Below are 23,774 nucleotides of genomic sequence, written 5' to 3'. Positions count from 1 at the left end.
CCGAGTGCTTCGCCACTTAAAGCCCACTAATCGCGAGGCCAATTCTGACTCCGCGCGACGTACTCGAAACGAATGAGGTAGGCGTCACGGTCGTCCCTGCCCTCATTAAAAACCGGCATCAGCTTGTGCTGGCTTATGCGTTCGGACCGAACAGCTTGACTCTCCCCCATTTCTAACCTTGTCTCTCCGGTGCTATTAGCGTCAGTTGCCGGATTATTAAGTAGATCTCGTCCGAACATCAGTAACTCCTTCTTTCTCCATCTCCGCCATCCAGAGTTTAGATTCTAGTTCTGCCTCCTCTTTCCGCCGCGCACGTTCCTCATTGCTTTCCTCTCTGCGACGGGCTCGCTCCTGATTTACCCATTTGGGCAGCTCTTGACCCTCAAAGCCGAAACTTCGGCCATACTCAACAAGTTGTTCTAACTCTGCATCAGCCATATTAGGTGGTAAGCGTTATGCGGTGCTAGGACAAAACACTAAAAAAAAAATTACACCTACTCCTCTCTCTCTCACAGACACTTGGTTGACCAGTCCTGTTCGCCGATGCCAATTATGTCACAAACCCCCGCCTTTACGGTCAAAAGAGGCGCGGGATCCCCTTTATGGTTATCCGTCGTCAATCTATGAGGTTTGAGAACACATTTAAAAGTTAGACCGGTCAACCAACGAAGCACGTGCCGGTGGGTGATTGAGGAATAAGTTCAAATAGGTCACTTTTTTTTTACAAACAATTTAATGTTTTTTAATAGTAGTCCGAATTACCTGCATAATAATAGAGTACAATATAAAAAAATAGAACGCCACGACAAGATATTAATAAAAGACGAAGAATTAAATGACAAGAGAAAAAGAATGACAACGAACAAAACACCGTGATAAAAAGAAGACTATAAAGATAACAAAGCAAGTATTCTACGTAGAATGAATATGAGCAAAAGTTACATAGGAAACATAGTGTAAAATATTACTAAGCCAGGTAAAGGTTAACAAGAAAAGCAAAAAATAATGTTCGATTGAACAACAGTCTGTGGCGAATGCAATTATCACGGCTTTCTTGTTTGTTGAGGCGTCGAAGGCTGGGTTGCTCGGTAGCGGCGGCCGTACAGGTGCAGAAAACGATGCGTCGATCGCGGGCCCGAAAAGCGCAATACGCTTTCCTGGAGCGCAGCGAGAGTGGCCGGAAGTCTGAATCTCCCCAGGCGCACTGCCAAGGGCGCCTGGGTCGGTTCTGTGGTCGGTTATTTTATACACTTAGCTTCTGCGCTCCGCCCGCATCAAGGACATGCGGTCACTGCCCTGCCGGCATGCTGAATCTTGTTCAGAGGAGCAGCAGGGTGCCGTGAATTTCGCTCTATATCTGAAGCAGAAGATCCTGTAACTTCCGCTGTATAATAAGTTGGTTGGTTGGTTCGTGGGGTTTAACGTCCCAAAGTGACTAAGGCTATGAGAGACGCCGTAGTGCAGGACTCTGGAAATTTTGACCATCTGGGGTTCTTTAACGTGCACTGACATGACGCAGCTTGTGACAACATGCCTTGTGGCAGGCATGCAGCAGCGTTATTGCACGTGTCTTACTAGCGTGATTCTCCTAGTGTGCCATCATCAATGACATGATCTTGCTGGGCCTGGAGTTTCCGTGAACAGCTCCTTCAGGAAGCACGACACATCTTGTGCAAAACAGGATGCGAACGGCAATACCCCTAGATGTTAAGCGGAACATTTTACGTGAGCACAAGAACTGTGTAAAATTGTGCAACTTGGTGCGCAAGTATGGCCTGACGCGACCAATAGTATTGACAATCCTCTGCAACGAGCTCAAAATTGAGAACGGAAGCAATGCCAGATTGGCCCATGCAATGGATGACGGCCGGAAAAGAATTTGAGATGGGGCCTACAAAGGCACAGAACAGGCGCTCTACCAGTGGATCTTGAATGCCCGTGCAAGAAACCTGCCGATTAGTGGCCCGATCTTAGCGGAGAAGGCAAAACACTTTGCATACCTCCTGCGCAACACCGATTTCAAGCCTGGTGGAGGTTGAATTCAACAGTTTAAGGAGAGACATGGAATCGTCTATAGACAGTCGTGGGCAATGCAGGATCGCTCGATTTCGTCGCTAGGCAGAAGTGGATTGAGGAAAAACTGCTCTGCAGCCGAGAAGCATATGCGGACCTGGACTTGTATAACGGGGACGAGACTAGGCTGTTTTTCCATTTTTCCAGATGCTACCGTCAAAGGAGATCCCTCTAAGGACGGCAAGCAAAGCAAATTGAGCGTGACCGTTTTCTTGTGTGCCAATATGGACGGCAGCGACAGGTGCCCCGCCTTCATCGTAAGGAAATGCAAGAATCCCTACTATTTTCGCGGTGCTGTGAGGATCCCGGTTCGCTACCGTCATAACAGGAAAGCATGGATGATGCACAAACCTTTCCATGAGTGGCTGGTTAAGCTTGATCAGCGGATGCAGCACAAAGGCAGAACGGTGTCATTGGTGCTCGACAATTGCACTGTGCACAAAACAGCTCAGAAGCTCTCGCATGTGGAAGTTTTTTCCTCCCACCGAACAATACCGCAGGCTTGCGGCTTGTGGATGCAGGCCGCAAGCCCGCTTGCTTCAAGGCACTGCATCACCAACATGTTTTGAGAAGGATCGCGCTGAACCTCGACATTGCTGTTCAAGGATGCCAACCACCGCCAGACTTGAAGATCTTGCTCCTGATGGCAGTGCAGGTTATTTTTGGAGCATGGGCAGAAGTAAGCTTCTCCATCATCATGAACTGCTCCAGGAATAAGGGCTTCGCTGGGGATGATGTCGACGCAGGAGGTCGCGAAGCTCCTGCCGACACAGTAATGACCAAACTTTGGTCCACACTGAGTGGTAGTGATGGAGACGCGTCGGGACTTGACGAATTTTTACATGCCGACGATACAGTTGCGACAGATGAAGAGCTGACAGACGAAACTATTGTCGTTAGTCACTGGCGTGGAGGACGGTGACAGTAGCGACGCCGAAAATGAACTGGAACTTGTACAGGTTGCGTCTCACCAAGAGGCTTTGAGAATGATAGACTCCCTGCAGGACTTTGTTTTTGCTAGGAGCCTTTCACTGAACTACTATGTTCAGCAGTTGGATGCCCTTTTATTTATTTTTTATTTATTTTATAGACACTGCGTTTCAGTACAGATCATAGCAGGGTGGGGAAAAAATGGAATACAAGCATATAAACACAAACAACTTCAAAATCATAAAATTCATAACATTTGCAGGCCTTTTTCAAACATTACTACACTATTTTCAGTAACAGTCTCGCTATTAAGCTCGTTCCACCCAGTAATTATCGTAGGAAAAAAAGAATATTTAAAGTAGTTATTTCGCGCATTCAAGGGAGTTATTGTCAGGTCGTGCCTTTGTCTCGTGTTATAATTTGAGAGGTACACAAAATAATAAGAAGTATTAATATTATAGTGAAATTTTATGAGCTGAAACAAAAACTTTAATCGACGGACACGATTGTGCTGGCTAACTGGGGGTAATCCGCTGCATTTCACGAGCTCACTGACAGATGCACGGCCGTATGAGTTAAACAAAAACCTAACTACCTTGTGCTGCGTTCGCCCTAGTTTATGAATGTCGGTTAATGTGAAAGGGTCCCAGATAATGCAGAAAGATGCCGGCCAGATTGCTCTAGAGACAATGCTAGCAAATTACAGGTTTCTTCCCACTACAAAATAAAAAGTGTAAGCTACCTCGCCCTCATTAAATATGTAGCTTATAATGTTTTCATTTATTTTTTGTTATTCTTTTTTTACTTTTTTATTTTTCGCCTAACCCGGTTTCAGTCGACGACCGATTTTTCGGACTTTCAACAGACCACGGAAATGTCCGAAAAATCGGGCAGTCCGAAAAAACAAATGTGCACCAAAAAAAGCTCAATTTATTGCCTATTATTCACTTTGAGGCCGGAAAAAGTCATGAACGCTTTTCTGCACCACGCTCCGCTTCCGTGCTAACAAGTTCGCCTGAACTTCGCTTGCATCAGCTCAGCTTGCGTCGGCTGCGCTTCTGAAGGTGAGTCATAGTCACTCTCAGGATCCACAAGCACTTGGCGAATAATTTCTGCATCTGTGAGCCCAGCGCACAGTTCCACTCGTGGTTCGCATCTGTGAACTCTGAAAACGAGATGGCTGATGGAATTTCGATACCAGCAGTGCGAAGGTCATGAATGAGCTTCTCACTGCCCGACAGCTGCTCGACGACGCTCTCCTCATCCAAGGCAGCTGACTCGTCATTCAGCACAAATTCCGCGTGGCGAAAGCAATTGCGTAGTGTTGTGGGTGCTACAGAGTTCCACACTTCGGCAAGTGTACTAAGTGCTTCAAGCAAATCGACAGAGTAGGTTTTACCACTGTCGAGGCACACCACCACCACCAACCAGTGGATCAAAACACAGACTCCGTTGAGTGCCTTCTCGCTGCCACGTTGCACAAAAAGAAAAACAAATACAAAAAACTTATAAAATCTGGAAACAGCTTTTTAAAGAACTAAAGCCGATTTAATTAAATGCAAGCCACAGTAGCGACAGAACATAGTTCTCGCAACAGCACGACCACGGCTAGGCCTACTCGCTACGCTCAACAACGCAGTGAAACGCACGGCAAACACACAGAGAAACAGGCAGTCGAAGCGATCACGCTAAAAGAAAGAAAAAAAAAAACACTCTGGCGGCAAGCAATGTTGTCCCGGAACGGATGCTGCTAGGCAAATAATACAGCCTCAATCCAGCGTCAGTTTAACTGAGGAGCGGCACGCAAGGCCGGCACCAGTTTCGAGGCTATCGAAGGAAAAAGTAAACAAACAAAGTGGCGGCAACACCACTCAAAATGTGTGGCAGTTGGCCCGGCTGACTCTTGGAATGTCCGAAAAATCGGATAACCCTCCTTAGAGTGTCCGAAATTTTGAGCAGCGTAATACATTGACTTTATAAGGTATGCCCTGGGGCCAGGAAAAAGTCTGAATAATCAAACAGGTCCGAAAAATTTGGTGTCCAAAAAATTGGTTGTCGACTGTATAACACTTATCGGTCATAATAAGAATGATATTTCCATGACACTTCAATATTGTTATAAGTGGGCTTGACTGTACTAACAAATTCCCTCCTAAGCAAGGTGTCTTATTTCAAAGTGCTACCATGTTGGAAGTGCTCTTGCTCTGTAAGAGCGACACGCCTCAAACTCTGAAGCTAGGATACATAATACGAGTGCACGTTAAGGATTGATTTGATATTACACTTGCAGTGGTGAAAGTGACAACAGGCCTCTTCTTGAAGCACATTTTATGAAAGGAGAAAATGCAAATCGTAGCAGAAAATTCCGACATTGTAGCAGGAATATTCATGTCTTGCAGCAGGCACTCTTTCCTTTAAACAGAAATTGTTAAAAAGAAAAACCTTACCTTTGGAATCAACACATAAAATAAAAGGTGGCGGAAGCATTTTGGCTATTGGTGTTGGAGATAGGAAGTGTTGGCTAAGCCAGTTCCATAGTTAAGTGCCACTACTGAAGAAAAGAATAGTCCCCTTTCTCTGGCCTTTTGAGCCAACTTTGCCCCCTCCACATCTCTGCAAAGTCCGAGCAGCTGACATCAGTGACTTGCTCTGATGGCTGTGTGCATAGTGCAGCAGAGCAGACTTTGAACTACCAGTGGCAGACCAATTTGCATTCGAACTGCATGGCTATTTTATGTACAGGCTTTATGGTGCATGAATGGACCAAGCTAAAATTATTCGAAAATTGAAACTTGAATTACTGAGCTTTCACTGTGCCGGCCTGGCCTGCAAAAATCGGCACAATTATGTCAAGTTTTTCACTTATGGGTGCTGAAAAGCAATAACGGAAGATCGAAGTGCCTAGAGCGCTATTCTACTTACCCCTGGTGATGCATGAGAAGTAGTCATGGTCCAGATCTCTGACCTGCTCGCCTGCCGTCTTCCGTTTGTCCGGGTGATGCAGCAGCACCTTGCGGCGATCTGCAGCATTCAGCATCCAGTCAGACCACTTTCACAATTGGACAAGTTGCATGCACAAAAAGCTGAAACTACTCAAAAAATCAAACAAAGCAACTTTATTTCGCAGCTTTACAAGGCCGAAAAAGGCGGCCGGAGAAAAAGCTGCGTCACTGCCGTCCTACTGAGCCCCAGCTATCCATCAGCAGCGAAGACGTATTGCATTCAGCTTAACTAGTATAAGCACAATACCGACTATACCTAATACAGTAGACTCTCATTTATTCAAACTCGAAGAGACCCCAGAATTTTGTTTGAATTATCGGAAATTCTAGCATATATGACTCTAAGCAAGATTACAGTGCACATTATAATTAAGTGTATAATAAGTGTAATTAGGTGTATATTATAATTAATATAATCCACTTAAATCACATTTTAAGCACTTCTACTCTTTTATTACACAATATAAACAGCAGAGGTGAAGGATCCAGAACAAGTTTATTGGAAATTTATGGCTGACTAGACCATTTGAAGAAATCATGAATTGTTGATTGCTTTTCTTTTACATGTGCATTCAGAACAAAGTTCTCTATTACAGTAAGAGCAGCCATTTCTTTTTCAGAATTTTCTGCTGCAGTCAGAAATTTCCGCACCCCGGCAAGGTAGTTGAAGGCTTCTTGTGCTGCGATCACAGAGGATTGCTCCTCTGATTCCTCCTCTACACTTTTGCTGCTGTACTGTGCTGGCAGCACCTCACCTACCAAGTCGTCCAGAGTGTCTTCCCTGCACACGCAGAGGTTATCGTCAGCAGCTGCAAATTCACTGAGGTCAGCTGTACTTGGAGGGCAGAAAGCACTAGCACTGCATCATCGCTCTCCATTTGGAGGCAGTCTTCATTTTCATTTTGAGCGCAGTCAAGCAAAGTATCACTGCTGTGGCCTGGTGTGCGGAAGGCATGCTGGAAGCAGTTCTGTATCGTTGCTGGCGTTACTGTACTCCATGCGTCAGCTGGCCTTCCCACCGACGATAAAAATGTTCCGCTGTACGACATGGAATTGTCCATGCATATTAGCATCTTCTTAAGGAGTAGCTTCCTGTAGTTTGTCTTCAGACATTTGATTCCCCCCCCTGATCCAGGAGCTGGAGAACAGCAGTTGTGTTTGGAGGGCGGAATTCAAGACGAATTGCCTCTAGGCCTTCCACATCACCGTGAGCGGGACAGTTGTCAACAATCATCAGCACTTTTCTTTTATCGTGCCTGAACACCACGTCAAGTTTCAGCCACTCTCCAAACAAAGATTGCGTCATCCACGCACGTGAATTTGCTGCATTCAAAACGGGTAGAGTTCGGACGCCTTTAAAGCACCTTGGATGCTTTGATTTGCCCACAACGAAAAGTTCGAGCTTGCGACCACCATCCATATTGGCACAAACCATGACTGTGAGTCGCTCCTTGCTCAGCTTATCGCCAGTACAATGTTCCCCTTTGCAACACAATGTTTGCTGAGGCAGGCACTTGAAGAATAGTCCCATTTCATCAGCATTATAATATCAGCCGGGGAGTATTCAAGCAGTAGGCTCTGAAGACGCATCTGCTGCCAGTCGGTAGTAACCGCCTCATTCACCGCTGCCGCTTCTCCACTTAGATTTGAAAGCGAGGCCATGTCCCTCCTTGAATCGCGACATCCATCCATCACTACACTTGAAATCGTCAATCCCAAAGTGCACAGACAGTTCTTTGGCCTTCTCTCGCAACATCGGTCCACTTACTGGTAGATTGGAGCTCCGAGTGCGCTTAAGCCAAAGGAGAACCGCCTTCTCAAGCTCCAGATGCGCCGCCTCCCTAAGCCTTTTTCTGTCACAAGCGAAACGACTTGCGTTGTTTCGCAGCTTGTTTTTCGCTGTCACAATCGTTGTCAGCATACTTTTCATTATCTCATACTTCAATGTCACAACAGTCTTCTTCGTTCCAGTCTCAACTTCTTCTGTGGGTGCCAAGTTTCCTTTCACAGAGAGCGTCCGATATTTCCATCGCGGAGACATGGTGCTACCGACGCAGGCAACCGACCAGGGAAAGAAAAGCACGAGCGATCATGTGATTCGCAGTCGGCCGACGCTACTCGCGTCACTTTCGCATCCTTTTTCTTTTTTTTTCCTGCAGTTCTGAGAATTTTGACAAGCGCAGGTGGACAGTCATCTTTTCCACAAGTTTTGAGAGTTAAGTGTTGTTTTAATTTCGAATTTTCTCCATTGAACTGGCTAGCAAGCCAAAAAAGTTGAGCAGCGCCCTTCGAGAGGCTTTTGTTTCGTTTCGAATGTTTGTTTGTTAGGCTCTTCTTCGCTTTCTTTTCTTTTTGAAGTGATAAAGCACTTATTTTCACATTTTCCACTGCTGTAGTGTTATAAGAACTCAGATTTTTCGCCAGTGGCGGAAACGATAGCCGATAATTTTCCGGTATGGACAAGTAAAAAGTATGAATTAACCGAATTGCGGTGTTTGAATTAAGCGGCGTTGAAATACATTGAAAACATGACGAACCAACCAAAAATTTGATTTTTGTTTGAATTAACCGAAAGTACGAATTATCAGCTTGAATTATCGAGTCTACTGAAACACATAACAAACGGAAATATTTACAGGAAATGATTGAAAAGTGACAATCATTTTCACACGTGGCGGTCTGCACAAGGTAGAGTCGCGACGCACATTCAAAATAGCAAAACAAAAACCAAACTTTCTTACCAATTATTCAGCACATTTTCCAAAAGATGAACACAGAAGATTTATTAACGTTCACTGTGGAGTGGGCTCGCATGAAAGTGAGTTCAATAACTAACTTCACTATGCTGAAATTTATATTCGTTTTAAAGAAAAATATTCTTCTTTGAGAACAGTGAGTGTCCCAGACATAAATAACAAATTCTTGTTTGGTCTGTAGGCTTTAACGTCCCAAGGCGACTCAGGCTATGTACGGGGGATTTTAATGTGCAGGCAGTGGATAATTTTAACTAGTGGGGGTCCTTTAAATGTATACTGAACAAATATTTAAAAAATATTGAGAAAGCACCACAATTGTATTCTTAAGGCACGATTACACTACTAGTGCAGAGACATAATTCGGGTTAGTTTTGAGCGGATGGCTGTATTTTTGACGTTTTTTGAGCGGCTGCCGGGTCAGAAGCAGCGCACTCCTGACTGTGAGCCGGCGGGTGCGACGTCACAACTACCCTCAGCAACGTCATGGCCCCGCGATCCCGCCGTGCACAATGCTGCGAAGTGTGGAATGCTGCACATGAAAGGTCAAGGGGGACGCGTACGGAGGGCACAATTGTTTGCGAGCTGGGAGGGTACAATGAAATGCGCACAGTAACACGAGAAGCAAATAAAAAAAGAAGCACGTCCATATCTGCGCTTTGTGAGTGCCACGGAGGAAAGGAAAAATGAACAGGTGCGACCGACCGCGATGGGGGTACAGTAAGAGCTCGTTAATTCGACTCCCGTTAATTTGGAAAATCGGATAATTCGACCTTCGCGCCTGGTCCCCAGAATTATGTATAGGAGTCTATGGGACGAAACTCTCGTTAATTCGGACGGATTTGACCACACAATGGATAATTCGGACAACTTCGGGCAGCTACCGAGGCTCGAAAACGAAAATAAGACTAACGCGGCGCAATAGTGATACCCAAAAGCAGCATCGCCATGGACATCAATTAATTAACTTGGCTTGACTTGTGGCTGGATGGGTGCTTTTTCTTGTTTTTTCACGAGTCGACGTTACTGGCGGTGCCATTTTGTCGTTTTGCTGCTGTCGGTGCGCTACGCTGTTGTATTGAAGACTGCTCGCTTTAGTGCGGCTCATTGCTTCTCTGTTGTGCGCTGGTATCACCGCACTCGCCCCCGATGGCAACACCGGCGAAACGGCCGAAGAGCTACGAGGCCAAGGACTTGGCTACCAAAGTGGAAATTTTGCGGGCCCTTAAGAACGGGCTCTCCCGACAAGAAGCAATGAAAAAATATGACATTAAAAGGAGTACTTTAAGCACATATGTAAAAAATGAAGAACAGATTCTTCAGGTGTTCGAAAGCGAGAAGTTCCAAGCATCAAGAAAGCGTCTGCGAACAGCAGCTCATCCGTAGTTGAAAGAAGCCTTGCTTCGGTGGGTGGTCAACTTGCGTGATGCAGACCTCCCATTGAGCGGACCCCTCATCATGGCGCAGGCCGAGGTTTGCACTGATGATGCATATCGATGGATTCAAAGCATCAGAAGGGTGGTGTGCGCGCTTTAGAGACAGACATGGTCTCGTTTTCAAGACTGTGTGCGGCGAAAGAGGTGCCGACAACGAAGATGTTGCCAACAACTGGAAGAACGCTCAGGTGCTGGAACATATTGCAGCATATGATTCAAATGACATTTTTATTGCTGATGAAACAGCACTTTTCTTTAAGGCATTGCCCGACAAGACTGTGGCAATGAACGGAGATCCCTGCATCAGAGGAAAAAGGAGTAAAGAACGAGTCACCGTTCTTTTAGCCGCAAACATGACAGGGACAGAGCGCTTGCCACTTGTCGTCATTGGAAAGGCACAAAAGCCACGGTGCTTTAAGAACTTGCCTGCTCTTCCGGTGGAGTACCGGGCTAGTAAAAAGGCCTGGATGACATCGGAAATTTTCTGCGGCTGGATACAAAAGTTAGACCGACAGTTTTCCGCGAAGAACCGCAAGGTGTTAATTGTCCTTCACAACTGTAGTGCACATAACAGTGCCACCGGACTGGACAACATTGAAGTTGCTTTTTGCTGCCCAACACTACATCGCCCTCCAACCGATGGACCAAGGTATAATTCAGTATGTGAAGACTAAATACCGCAGGTGCGTGCTGGAACGCATGCTACTGTGCAATGAAGTCGGTAAGCAGTACGACGTGGATCTTCTGAGCGCGGTCAACATTCTTGCCTACGTTTGGAAGAACACGCCTGCGCACGTCATCGCTAACTGTTTTCAACACAATGGCAGAAGTGTCGCCAGACGACAATGCAGATGACTGCCCGGATTTCGGAGGTGTGCTGCCGGATGCAGTGACACTCGCCGATTACATCAGCATTGATGACGGCGTTGCTACAGCCGGCTCTCTAACTGAGGAAGAAATTGTCCGGGACGTACTGCACGGCGAAGATTCGGAGGAGGAAGAGGGGCTATGAGAGGAGCAGCCTCGGCCCCCTCGCACTGTGCAGGAAGCAGCAGAGGCCCTCGTTGTGTTAGAGGAATTTTATTGGGGCACTGCAGATGGCATGCATGCTGCTGAGCACCTAGAAGGACTGAGGAAAATAGTATCCGCGCGGATTTCTGCGGGAAAGCAGACAAGCATCAGTGATTTAAGTAATAAAGGTATGTTGAGATAAAATCGTGCCCATTTTTTTTTTTTTTTGTTCTCTTGATAATTCGGACATTCGGTTATTTCGGACATATCTTACGGTGCCTAGAAGTCCGAATTGCTAGAAAGCGTCCCCATAATGCGTTGTCTTTAAGGGGAACACGGCTCTTTGCGGCCGAAAATCGGACTAAAAATCGGATTTTTTATTTCTTCATTTTTGCAGTCCTGAGATGTTTCCGCAACGATCTGCAAATTTTGGTTGAAACATGCCGTCTAATTCACACGTTACAGCATTCCAAAAATGTGAATCTGAACATTTGGCCCTTTAAATTGAGGTGAAATCACGCTGAGTTTTGATCGAGCGCAGATTGAGAAATACGAGCTCCACAGGCATCATTTTGGTCATTCGAAAGATCGTGATTCAGGCTATTTCAACGTCACAATCGGCATTCGTGAGCAAACACCTGAAGCGGAAAACAAAGGGACAAATTAGCGCGAAACACACGCTGCTATTGGGCTCCGAAAGCATGTGACACAAATGACCACTTTTGGTTGGCTGCCCACGTCGACTGCTTGCGGCCTGGCGCCATTTTGAAAAGGTCGCGTAAGCCTGCTGGCTTAGCGACGTTCCGTCGTCACGACCGCGGCGTAAAACGAGGAAAATTTAGGTTCGAGCTTCATTCTGGCCAAGAAATCGAAGAAAGGTAGAGATAACAGGCGCGCCGGTGACGCTGCAACGCCGCATCCTGTTATCAGCTATCAGCGACGAAGCGCCGACGCTCCGCGATGGGCCGATTCGCAACTTTCACGTACAGTGCCGCCGCCACGCGGCCGCTTCCGGTACCGCCCTTAAGAGGATACTCGGAAAACGGCTCGTGCTCCTCCAGCTTGCTGCTGCGTCTCCCGCAAAAATTCTTTACGTGGAGCTCGGTACTGCAGCTCCTGTAGTGTGTAACTGCTTTTCGAGTTGACTTTGGCTCGCAGCCATGACAATAGATTAATAATATAACTTCTATTTTGGTATGTGGGGCACGCGTAGTATGAGGGGAAAACATAAAAGCAGTCGAATCTTCCATACACCGATATTTCTGACTGCATGGTCAAAGGCGGGATAAACTTTCACATGTTACCTCCAGATTATAATGCCCCGGAAGGAGAGGATAATTAAGTTAATTAAGATTTCGGTAAGATCAAGTCGGTTACTTTATCGTGAAAAGCTTTGTGATAAATCCTGGTCGACAAAGAAACACCCCCTTAGTGACAGTATGAGCGGCGTAGCTATCTCATTTCTGGGGTTATGCATGGGCCTCGTTTTTCATTGCCGCTATAAATTCTGAGCAGAACCAAGTTTCGCAAAAAAAAAAAAAAAAAAAAAAACTGCGACTAAAGCTATGACGGTTTTCGGTGCGCATTTTTGATGTGAGAAGTTAGACTGGCGTAAGTTGCGAGCCATACCTGCCTGATATCATTTTTGATGCCGACCAATTCATGGCCCACACGTTTGAGAAATTAAGAATGTTTGTTTCCTACCCGGTTGAGTGAATGCAGTGTTTGCAATCAGCACCTGCCATATGAACGCTAGATTAGGAGTATGTATTGAACGTTACGGAACATACACTCGCACTCCACATTGAGACTGTTCTCAAAGCCGGCGCTCTAGCTGTCTTGCTTTTCAAGTAACTGTTCCCGAAAAATTGTCTGTGTCAGCACTGGGTCATCACTTGCGAAAGTCAAAATCACTGCCTATCAGAGGTGCAGCAAAAAAAAAAAAAAAAAGAAAGAAAAGTAAAACAGGTTGGTTAAGGTCATCACAGTAGACCATCATTATTACCTTGTAGTGATGTTTTCTTGTGCCCAAACAGGGTAGTAGGTACTTCGATGCGACGGCGTATATTTTGAAGTCAAAGAAAAACTTTGGCCACATAAAATTCGGGGTTGGCTGCTCGGCATGCCTGTGCTACGCGCGTGAATGCACAGCACGACTTCTTGAAATGCTGCAGTTCGCGAGTGCCCGTGATCCCTGGATAAAAGTGGAAAGTTTTATCTATATGCATGTTTATTGTCGAACGTTTCTCTGTAGCACTTCGTGGCGCGATTAGAGTCGCCTGGGAACCTGTTGTACTTGCGCACAACACAGTCAGCAGTAGGATGTTTCACATACCTGACCCGCCACACTCGAGGGGTCCTTTGTATCGCACCCCTGCAACGCATGCTCACAAAGGGCTTGCATACGCTGACTGACAACGCCGTGCATACGTTCGCACCACAGAACACTCGCGCGAATATTTTAATGCAGCTTCAGGAAACGTAGCCCAGCGTCCCAGCATAACGCACTTGAAGCGTGACAGCCGGATCACCTTAAGGGCAGCCATATTGGATTTCCAGTGGCGCCGCCTATAGCCCGTGAAAGTTGCGAATAAGGGCGTAGCCGGTGGTGCTCGGCGCGACAGATAGGAGAGCAAACGATTTCCTCGAGGCGATTCCTGCTGCTTTCGAGCATCGCAATCATGACGATGCAGTTGAAAAAGTGATACCTAAGCAGTTTTCATGGACGCGACAGATCGAGCACTCAGAAAAGTTAGTGGCGCGGCGGCAGCGTCGATCGCGAAACGGCGTCATTCGCGCGGCGTGCGGAATCGCAAACTTTCTCGAAATAAATTTGCTTTTCAGTTGCAGGGACAATTATCTCGATGGGAAACGGTGCATCCACACCAGAAACCAGTCATGACTAATTTTATCGAGTTACTGTTAGCCTTGGTAATTCAAACATATATGCCCAAAACGTTTTTCGCTGATTTCTCAAAATTGAATTTTGGACAGTCACCAGATCAATATTTCTGCCTCTGCTCTTGCTAGTTATTTTCTTTAAACCTAACCTCATGTGTCTTTTGACACCAAGGTAAATGTAGTAACCATACTGGAAAATTTACTGAAAAGATTTCCTTTGAGTCTATTTTTTTTTCTTTTATGGTGTAACTTAGGCTCAAATTGGTATAAAACATTAACTTTTACTTTAATTTACTTTCCAACCATTTCTAATCATATTGATATGTCAAACCTAGCCATAATTTAAATCTACATGTTCTGACATGTTTTTCATTGTTTTCTCGAAACAGCATTTTTGAGGGTGCTGCACTTTTGGAGGAGCGATATCTCTTTACCTATTTGTGCTATTGGTATCATTTTTTCATTGCTGCAAAAATACTTTCTTGAAGAGTACAGTAAGACTGAAATATATGTAATTATGATGAGGCAACATTTACAAAACATAATTATTTATAACGGGTGTCAAATCGAGCTTTTCCATAGAAAAGTTTGATGTACTGTAACACAAGTTCAAATCAATCTAGCACCTTCATTCTTGGTTAGCTGCACTCTGTGATATTTCTAGATAATTTACTACAGATCAAAATTGAAGACTTTAAATTCAGCGATGGCTGGTTAAGCCGTTTCAAAAAGCGCCACGGCCTTGTTTTTCGCACAATAGCAGGTGAAAGTGCCATGGTAGATAATGATGTTTGCTCTGACTGGCAGCAGCAGAAACTTCAAGACGTCCTTGCAAATTACAAGCCGAGCTGCGTCTTCAATGTGGAGGAAATGGCGCTTTTTAACAAGCATTTAAGGGTCACGACTCTTAAACAAAACTGCCAATAAACGAAACAGATTTCCTTGTCCCCGTCGAGTTTTGATTAAAGGGAGTCCACTGTACATATCTGACGCACTTTGAGGCAGAGCTGTACAATAGGGGAGCATTTATGTTGCCCAGCATGAGGAATATCCAGGTAGCTGTTGTAAATAGCATTCGAAACTACAAAATCTAGGGTCTCAAGCTACGTCACAGATCCCGGCATATCAGAAAGTTTTCATACAACAAAAGCCTCCCGTTTGCCGCCCAACATTTACCAGGAAATGAGAGACAAGGAATAATTAAATGCTAGCTGGAAGTCGCACCTTCCATTTCAGTCTTCATCTTTCGTCAAAGAGCCTGCTCCCAGTGAGGTGATTATTTTTATTTTTTATTCAATAGCATTGGCTGCTGAGAACAGGTTGATGCCAAACTTCCTTATCCATGCTCTATGTAGGAATGAGTACATTGCATCCAAATGGCGCATGTGGAATCCGTGACACTGAGCTGAAAAGGGTTCAGCTATGTGCGAGTCTGGCACGTATGCTGGACATGCTCATGTTCACAAATTGTATGAAGCGAAGTCTTTAAACTCTGACCGCCTGACCCCTTTATCAAAACATGGCTAGCACGGCGCTTAGCATGCAGCTGTCCCCGTGCAGTAGCAAGAAGTGGGGCCCTCCCGCTACTTTCAGGTGACGCAGTAGACGTACCCAATATGAGTGCCTTATGTTTCGCCTCCATAAAAATGTGGCTGCCGCGGCCAGCAGCAGACTCAAATACCCTGGCTCGTTAGTTGAGCCCACTAACCACTTAACCACTGCGGTGGGGCAAATAATAAATTACGACATGTTGCTTTTCTTACTGGATGTTTGCTGCACACTAAATGAGAAAAAAATGTGACCGCACTGCTTACAGGCCTTCTTGATATCGTGGTCAGATGCAGCATGCCGCTTGGTCTGCAGGCCTAGCACCCGGTAGTGGTCCTGGGACTGCACGTGGCAATACGAACGAGAAGCACAACTCACACCAGTGCCTAGGTTCACACTCTATCTATAAGAATGGTCACTCGCAGGTTTCCTTCCTAGCAAGGCTGCAGTGTGCATGCAAAGCTTGCATAAGCCATCTCAATGATCATTTTGACACAGTGAATGGAGATGTCAGCATTAAGGGGAGATGCTACTCGAAAACATTTTTTTCTTAATATTGATGCTAGGTGAATGAAAATTGCACCACTTATAGAGATTGATCTCCTCTCTCTAAATATGCTTTTAGTTTTAAAATAGCTTAATGTTTTCATATTCTAAATGCCATGCATAAGTGAAAAACAATGCATGTTTGTGCAGCTGCTGTACACAGCAGCAAGCATGGTAGGGCAGAGCCAACTAGTTCTTCTTGTCCCCAACACTCCACTGAGTGCAAATAAGCAACATAGCAACATTCCCTTGGCATGCAATGTTTTGAGACAATTTTATATCTGGTGCCTTGTTTTTAGTGGCTAGCACCAGATAATTTTTTAAATTTGCATGCCCAAAAATACTGCTGATTGCATTTAAACCTAGATACTTGCATTCTACACATCCTAAAGATTATGCATGCCAAATTTGGTGTTGATTGAACTAAAATAACGACATAAAATATTGTGCACAAAACTCATATTCGGCCCAAAATACGAATTCGAGAAAAATGCGATTTAAAGATGCAAAAGCTGTTTATTGCTGTTGTAGCAGCACTATCTGCATGAAAATTGCACACAATGCAGGCCAGGGTATTATGATACAGTGCACAGTTTTAGAATTCACCAGCATCATATGTTGCTCCCACAGTGATATTGTGAGCAGCATTCTCAAGGCGTGCTTTCTTGGCTATTTAGTGATGCTGAGGCCTTGCTTCTGTCAGCCACTGCTTTGTAACCACAAGGTGCACATTTTTTGTTATGGCATTAAACTCCTTATGGTGCACTTGTTTCGGCAAACCAAGAACCACACAAAATCGGGAAAGTTGATTGTATCCAGCACCAATAACGAGCGCCGCAACCCCTGCATTGACGTTCACGGCAAAAATCTCCCTCGGGCTGGCTGAAGGGCGTCGTCCACCGGAGATGCACACCGCGCACGACTACGACACAACGGACGTGGCACACGCTACACTGCTGCAACGCAGCTCTAGAAACGACGAGAGTCCTTTTCACTTCTTGGCCAACTCGCGAACGGAAAGTCAGCAGCGTCCGCGCTCCCGACATGCTGCTCGCTCGCCAGTGCGTTCGCGGCACCGATCTCGCCGATAAAGGCACTCGCCGTACTAGGTCTCCTCAACGCTCGAAGATCCTTATCTTCTTATCCAATGCACTGACGAAATCGTCTAAGCTGTCACTGAAACTTCAGTGCCCAGCCGGCTTCGAGCTGTCAAAAGTGTCGCCTCCGCCGAGGTTAGGCCTAGCTTCCGCGGACGTCTCCACTGCACGCCGTTTCACTTTGCCGGTGACTTCCCTTGAACGCGTGGTTTGATCGGTACTTTCGACACCGAAAGTCACGTTTCTTCTCGGATTCTATCGCAGCGACGAGCACGAAGATGCATGAAATTTTGAAAACACGCCGAAAGAAAACTAGCGGGCCAGCGTGACAGCGAGCTACGCGTCGCATGAAGAGCAGACGAGCTATGGCCGCTTCCCACACTGACAGCCAATGGCGTGGTCGAAATCGCACCACGTGATTTAAATGGCCAGTGAAAATGCTAGGTTTGGGCGGCGAAACTCTTTTTTTTTTATTACTTGCTGGGGGTTTGTGAAGCGGCAAAGCCAGCTTTAGGGAGAAAAAGCGTAGGCCTGCCGCCTTGCAAAATTTCAGTGGCGTGCGACGCCGCGATTTGGCGCGTCACGCGCTTGAACATGGGTCGTATCTGCCCCTTCTTTAGCCACCTTGCGTGCTGTAACAGACTTTTTAAATGATTTCGCGACTGTTTTCGGCTCTGAATTTTTTATATATTAAAGAGGAAGGATCAGCGTTGCTGAAACAGTCAAAATCACAAAAGTGACTTTTTTACTGAAAATCGCCGTTTTTCGACCCGCGTCTCCCCTTAATGCTTATTTTTTGCCTGAACATGTGCCAGTATCTTTCTTCCCTGTATTAAACAATCACTGAAGATAATTCTATCCAATCTGCATGCACAAGACAAATTTGTTTCACGGCCTTTTCTAGTTATGCAGGTGTTTCGTTTTGCAGCGAATTATACACTTACTGCTAGAAAACTGCCGCCACTCGATTCAAACTCGTGACTTCAATTTCACATTAAAAGATTCTGCCTAAACTGTTTGGAAGTGAACATTAGTTGGGCAGTCGGCATGCAGGCAACTCTTCGTATCACCACAGTCAGCTTGTGAAAACAGCTGATGGTGGCGAGAACTTTAGATCTGTCTTTACCTTTTAATATTTTAAAAGCTATGTTTTCAATAAAGGCACCTTTTTGCCACTGAAGAGCAATAAAATATAAGCACTGCTAGTGGCTCAGTCGCTCGATACTGCCACTGGCTCAGTCACTAACCCCTTAAATGGTGCCCATACTGTCTCACACACGCTCATTAGCGTGCACTCATAAGCCACAGCATTATGTGAAAGACTCCTCAACATAGATTATCAAGCCCCGCTCCAACCAAGCTATATGGTCACACTTTTGTAACCTAGGAACAGCGTGCCACTCAGGACCCAAAGGTCCATCTCAAAGGAGCTGCCTCAGTTAGCAGGTCTGTCAGTTTTGACACATCATGTGGTCTTGTGATGTCATAGAACTCGCCAACCAATTATTGCCCAGCTATGTCAGCTGGCAGAAGCATGCCCATGATTTTTCACTCACAATACCAATGCCAACACCAAATTTTCTGGAGACCGGGGTCTTTAACGCTGTCGTGTTAAAAATACTATCTGGCCCAAGCTGCTCCCGTGGCACTAAAAGTGGTCCTCCTTAATATCTTCTTAACCAGCTCTTGCTCTGTTAACAAAACCATAGGCATCTATGAAAACATTTCAGTGCCACTTTGTAAATGACAGAGTGACAAATACACACATGTGATGTGTATGCACAGTCTGGCTTACTAACAGACACCCAGGACATCCTTAATATAGTAACCAACCTGCTTTTCTAATAAAAGAGCAACAAAACAGGTTAAAATAAGCACCTTCCATTCCTTGGGGTCGAGACTGAGCAGGTAGCGGGTCTCTGCAGGCTCCTCCGCAACACTGCCCCCTTCACCCTCATCCGATGACTCGGAGCCAACCGAAGCTGCCGATGAGACGTGCCGGGTACGTGAGCTCTGGTAGACTGCTTCAAACCACCTGCCCACGGGCTCCACATCCACCTGACTGAGCTCTGCAGCCAGGAACGGGGTACAAACGCACTGTTGTCAATAGGCGTGGCTTCAGAAAGGTAATACACATATTTACTGCACAGCTTACTTGTGCAGTGGCTTTTAACAGCCAACAGGAAGTGAAAAATGGCAACAAGGGACACTTCCCAGACATGGATGCTTGCAAGATGTATAAAAGCGTGCGACATGTTTGAGCCAGTGAAATATAACATGTGCAGAGTTGTTGCTATCTGCTTGAGGTGCCAATCCTTGAACAAAGAATAATTATGCCCAGCTATTTGAATTATGACAACAATACAGCGAACATGTTCCAAAATGTAGGCAGAAAAGACGCTACAAAATGTACAAGAACTGTAGCTGCATTAACAGATCCACAGTTGGTCAAGACAGCCATAAACATCATGAAACTCATCTGATTTCATCAGCGTAATAAAAGCTGTCACTCCAAAAAACCCCGATATGACTGTGTCTTTTGATATCTGCTTGCTTTCTAGAAGTGTACCTCTTAAACTCACAGCTGAAGCATTCAAGCGATGTCTTGAAAAAGATAACAAAATCAGACACCGTTTGAAGAGAGCTATGCCAGCTTGTGCCAAATTAAGTGGGCGGATGAGATTAAGGAGTTCGCAGGGATCATGGATGCGGCTTGCACAGGACTGGGTTAATTGGAGGAATATGGGAGAAGCCTTCACCCTGCAGTGGGTATAGTGAAGCTGAGGATGATGGTGATGATGATGATGCCAGCATGTGCATTGTTTCTCCAAAACATATTTTATATACATTGGGCTATTTTTACCAACAAATCTTTTGCCACTATGGAGCAATGGAAGCAGCAATCTCAGTCACAATGGTGAATATCAGAATGGAAGCCAATGAAGGCAAGTCTTCAGCCACTCTCTAGCTGCAATCGAAAATATTCCCAAAGTATGTGGCCAACCGCTTCAGTTTCCTGTATCGGAAGTAGATCTGGCCTTTCCTGGACTAAGCTAATGTCATTTAACCATCATTAAACTGTAGCTATTAAGAAGGCACTGACAGCCGTCTTCTGTTCATGGACGCTGTAGTAACCTGAGCCCTGACACCTTACTTTCCACATCTGCAAGAAACATACTCCCTCTGGGAGGAACTTGATTTTAATGCAGCGCACCTAATCAATCATAAGAAGTCAGTGTTTGCATCTGATCAAGCATGTCAGATGCCTGCCGTGAGGACATCACTCTAAACAACAAAATGAGAATAGAGACTGATTTGCAAAGGAATGATAATTCACTATCCTTCAACAGGAACATGCACAAAAGAATGTCATGGTTGAAGCACACACACGCCAAGGAAAGCAGAAGCAATGACAAAGAAACTGAACTGACCCCCTGTAACAGATGTAGCAGAAAATAGCAAGGTGCTTGTGCATGTTTCCTGCAAGCATGGTATATGTCCCAATGAGTAAGATGCACAGTGAGCTTATTGATGTGAAACATCAGCTCCCTCTGGGGCAAATTGCCTCATGTCGATCATGAAATTGCAGACATGAAACGAAAGATTTCACACAATGTATGAGGAGGTAGCAGAATGTGTGAAATCAAAAAGTAACAACAAACGCGACCATTGAGCATGAGAAGCAAACCAGCCACAAGATTAACTAGGATGACCATAAGTCATCAACAATGAAAAAGAATGCCTCAGCCTGCCTAAACATGGACTCATTTATCATCCAGAAAATGCCTAAACATTACACAGAAACCATGATACCTTGCACCATATCTCTCTATCTCTTCCAATCATTAAAAGCCCTATCAAGTTCTACAAAACCTGGATGCATCTACATGGTTGCTTCAGTGAGAACAACAGAACTATGGTACTCCCGAAACGGAAAATTTCATTTCTAACCTTGGTCAGTGGCCCGCAAACATTTACCTGGTATTTCCTTACCAAACCATTCATTACATCTAGCTGCGTTAAATCCTGTTCTCATCACAGATAACAGCATGTATGACAGAATCAGGTTTTAATTTAAGACTTCTGTTTTTATGCACCTGAGTAACACAACTGAGTGAAAAGTTGTAAGCATTGTGCCAATCTACCAGTTGGGCTTCCGCAGTGATGCCACGAATGGAATTATCGATTAATGCCTTTGACTTGTGTTGCCTGAAAATTTTTGGAGCCTTTTAGTAGCACATAGTAATGAACATTGTTTAATCCAGCTCAACATGATTTTTTTGAAGATCTCTCATGCATTACACATTTGAAATAATTTAAGCATGACATAAATGAGGCTGTCTGTCTGTAGACTGTGCTTTCTTTACATTTCCAGAAAGCATTGGACCCCGTATCACATGTGTCACTAAATGAAAAACTAGCAGCTTATAACATTATTCCACAGGTTATTTTCTGGACATGCATGTGCCTTGCATTACACAAGCAATTTGCCATTATTAATGATGGCATCCAATCTCAAATGCTACTATTCATTGATGATTGCATATTGCACAAAGAAATAAAATGTGTCAGTGATGTGTATGTTCTCTAACAAGACCTAGACAGAATCATCAAATGGTGTATAAAATGGCATATGAGACTAAATTTAAATAAAACTTTCTGTATGACATTTAGCAGGTGCAAAATCCACATGTGAGTAGTTGTAATCTAAATAGTATAAAATTAAATCATTTCTGAACATAAATACTAAGGTGTGTACTTTACATCCCGACTAAGGTGGCAGAGATAGGTTGATAGGTTGATTATGTAGCATCCAGAGCAGCAAAAGCTTTGACAGGACCAATTTCAAGTCAATCCCTGAATATGCCTGCACAATTTGAGACCCTCCAGCGATACGAGACAAAGCCAAATGAGTTCAGAATTTAGCAGCTCTGATTGTGTCAGGGATTTACAAGAGATATCTCTGCCGAGACTTTCACAGAAAGACTGCAATGGGAGCTCTTGGAAATCTGTCGATAAGTTGCGACTCAAGATTTTTCATGTGATTTATCATTCTTCTATTGGTATTGAAAGGAAAAAATATGTACTGGCACCTCATTACATCTCTGCCCATGTAGATCACAGCTTCAAAGTACGGGAAGCCTCAAAAAACTGATGTAGTATTTCATTTGTCTTTTTCTCCCAAAACAATATGCAAATGCCACCAATTGCCTTCAAACTCTGCTTATATTATGTCTAATTATGTTTTCTTTGCTGTGCTATAATGGCCATTTTAGTTTTATAATGTTGAGATTTTTCCTTTCCTTTCCTTGTTTTGCATTTGATGCAATGTTGACTTGCTTCTGTGGCTTACACTGCTTACGTCATGGTTTCTTTTACGCATACCCTGACCCACAGTAATGTAACCTGGTGGTGTGACAAAGGTGCCTTGCTACTTTCATGTGGCAAGGCGCACATCGGGCGAACAGGTCACTGCCTTAATAAGAGCCGAGGTGAGCCCAACAGCGAAGCCAACAACACCGATGTTTGGGCCAGTTCGTACTCATTCATCTTGCAAAATGTTCGCAGCATGAAAAATGAGGACATTAAGAAACACACACGACAGGACGAATGCTGAAGGAAAGTCAAGGAGGAGGATAATCCAGTAATTTGGAGCGGCATTCGAGTGTTAAAAAAGCAAACCTGGTTTTGATAAGTACCAGCTGATAAGAAGAAACGTTGATAAATCCTTGAGAGAGATTATTGATGCCGCAGCAGTAAAAAAAGCTGGACTTGTAAACTGTATCGGTAGTCCCTCAATGCCGCTACATAAAAAAAAAAGAAAAGAGAAAAAAAAATGGACGTTATCCCACACAAGGCTCGGCAGCTCAGCAACAAGCCTTGAATTCCACATCCCACCGCACGACTCGGCCATTTAGCGCAAAGTAACGCTGATTCAGCGGGCTAAGCTTAGCAGTAAACAGAGGAATGCCTTTAAACGCAATGATCGCCGCTGGCTATTGTCATATAGAATTGCCGGCGCTAGTTGTCGTGCGCAGAAGACGCTTGCATAGCGGGTGAGCACGAGCAGCACTATCCCTCACCGGTGAGTTTTCCGAAGGCAACAGCGCCAGAGGAGAGGTCGGCAGGTGCCGGTGGGAGCACCACAAGCTGTACCATGGCGCTCGATCACCACCAGACGATAGCGGGCAAGGCGAGCCACACGGCGTCGTCGTTGTTCAGCGAAGCAGCAGATGAGGAGCTTTATAGAAGCCTCGAAGCAGAACGTTGGCCGGCAATGTAATATGCTACGGTAATGTAACATGCTACGGTAGACTACATCGTTTGTGACCCACGCCCGGCGCGCTCCATGCTTTCCAAACTTGCGAACTGGCAGTCAGTGGTTTCGGAACTGGATTGGATTGTACTGCTACGCTACACTGACGCGGCCGACTCTTTTTTTTCTTTCCGTTTAAATCCAAGACGAGCCAAATGCTT

General features: G+C 45.0%; 1 protein-coding gene across 1 annotated transcript in view; it reads right to left on the bottom strand.

Moving 5' to 3' along the window:
• Positions 1–23,657, bottom strand: part of LOC146209923 (dnaJ homolog subfamily C member 2) — a 122,319-nt gene extending 98,662 nt beyond the window's left edge. The window contains exons 1-4 of the mRNA XM_084605074.1: positions 23,381–23,657; positions 19,176–19,366; positions 15,921–15,996; positions 5,926–6,024 (exon numbers count right to left, since the gene is read on the bottom strand). Coding sequence (XP_084461200.1) covers positions 5,926–6,024; positions 15,921–15,996; positions 19,176–19,366; positions 23,381–23,456 — 442 coding nt within the window. The 5' untranslated portion in view covers positions 23,457–23,657. The remainder of the gene's footprint in view (positions 1–5,925; positions 6,025–15,920; positions 15,997–19,175; positions 19,367–23,380) is intronic.
• Positions 23,658–23,774: the final 117 nt, after the last annotated feature.

The sequence above is a fragment of the Amblyomma maculatum genome, chromosome 1 (assembly GCF_055883805.1).
Source record: "Amblyomma maculatum isolate TAMU_Amacu chromosome 1, ASM5588380v1, whole genome shotgun sequence".
Classification (NCBI taxonomy): domain Eukaryota; kingdom Metazoa; phylum Arthropoda; class Arachnida; order Ixodida; family Ixodidae; genus Amblyomma; species Amblyomma maculatum.
The sequence above is the reverse complement of the archived record's forward strand: the minus strand, read 5'-3'. Positions and strand labels throughout refer to the sequence as shown.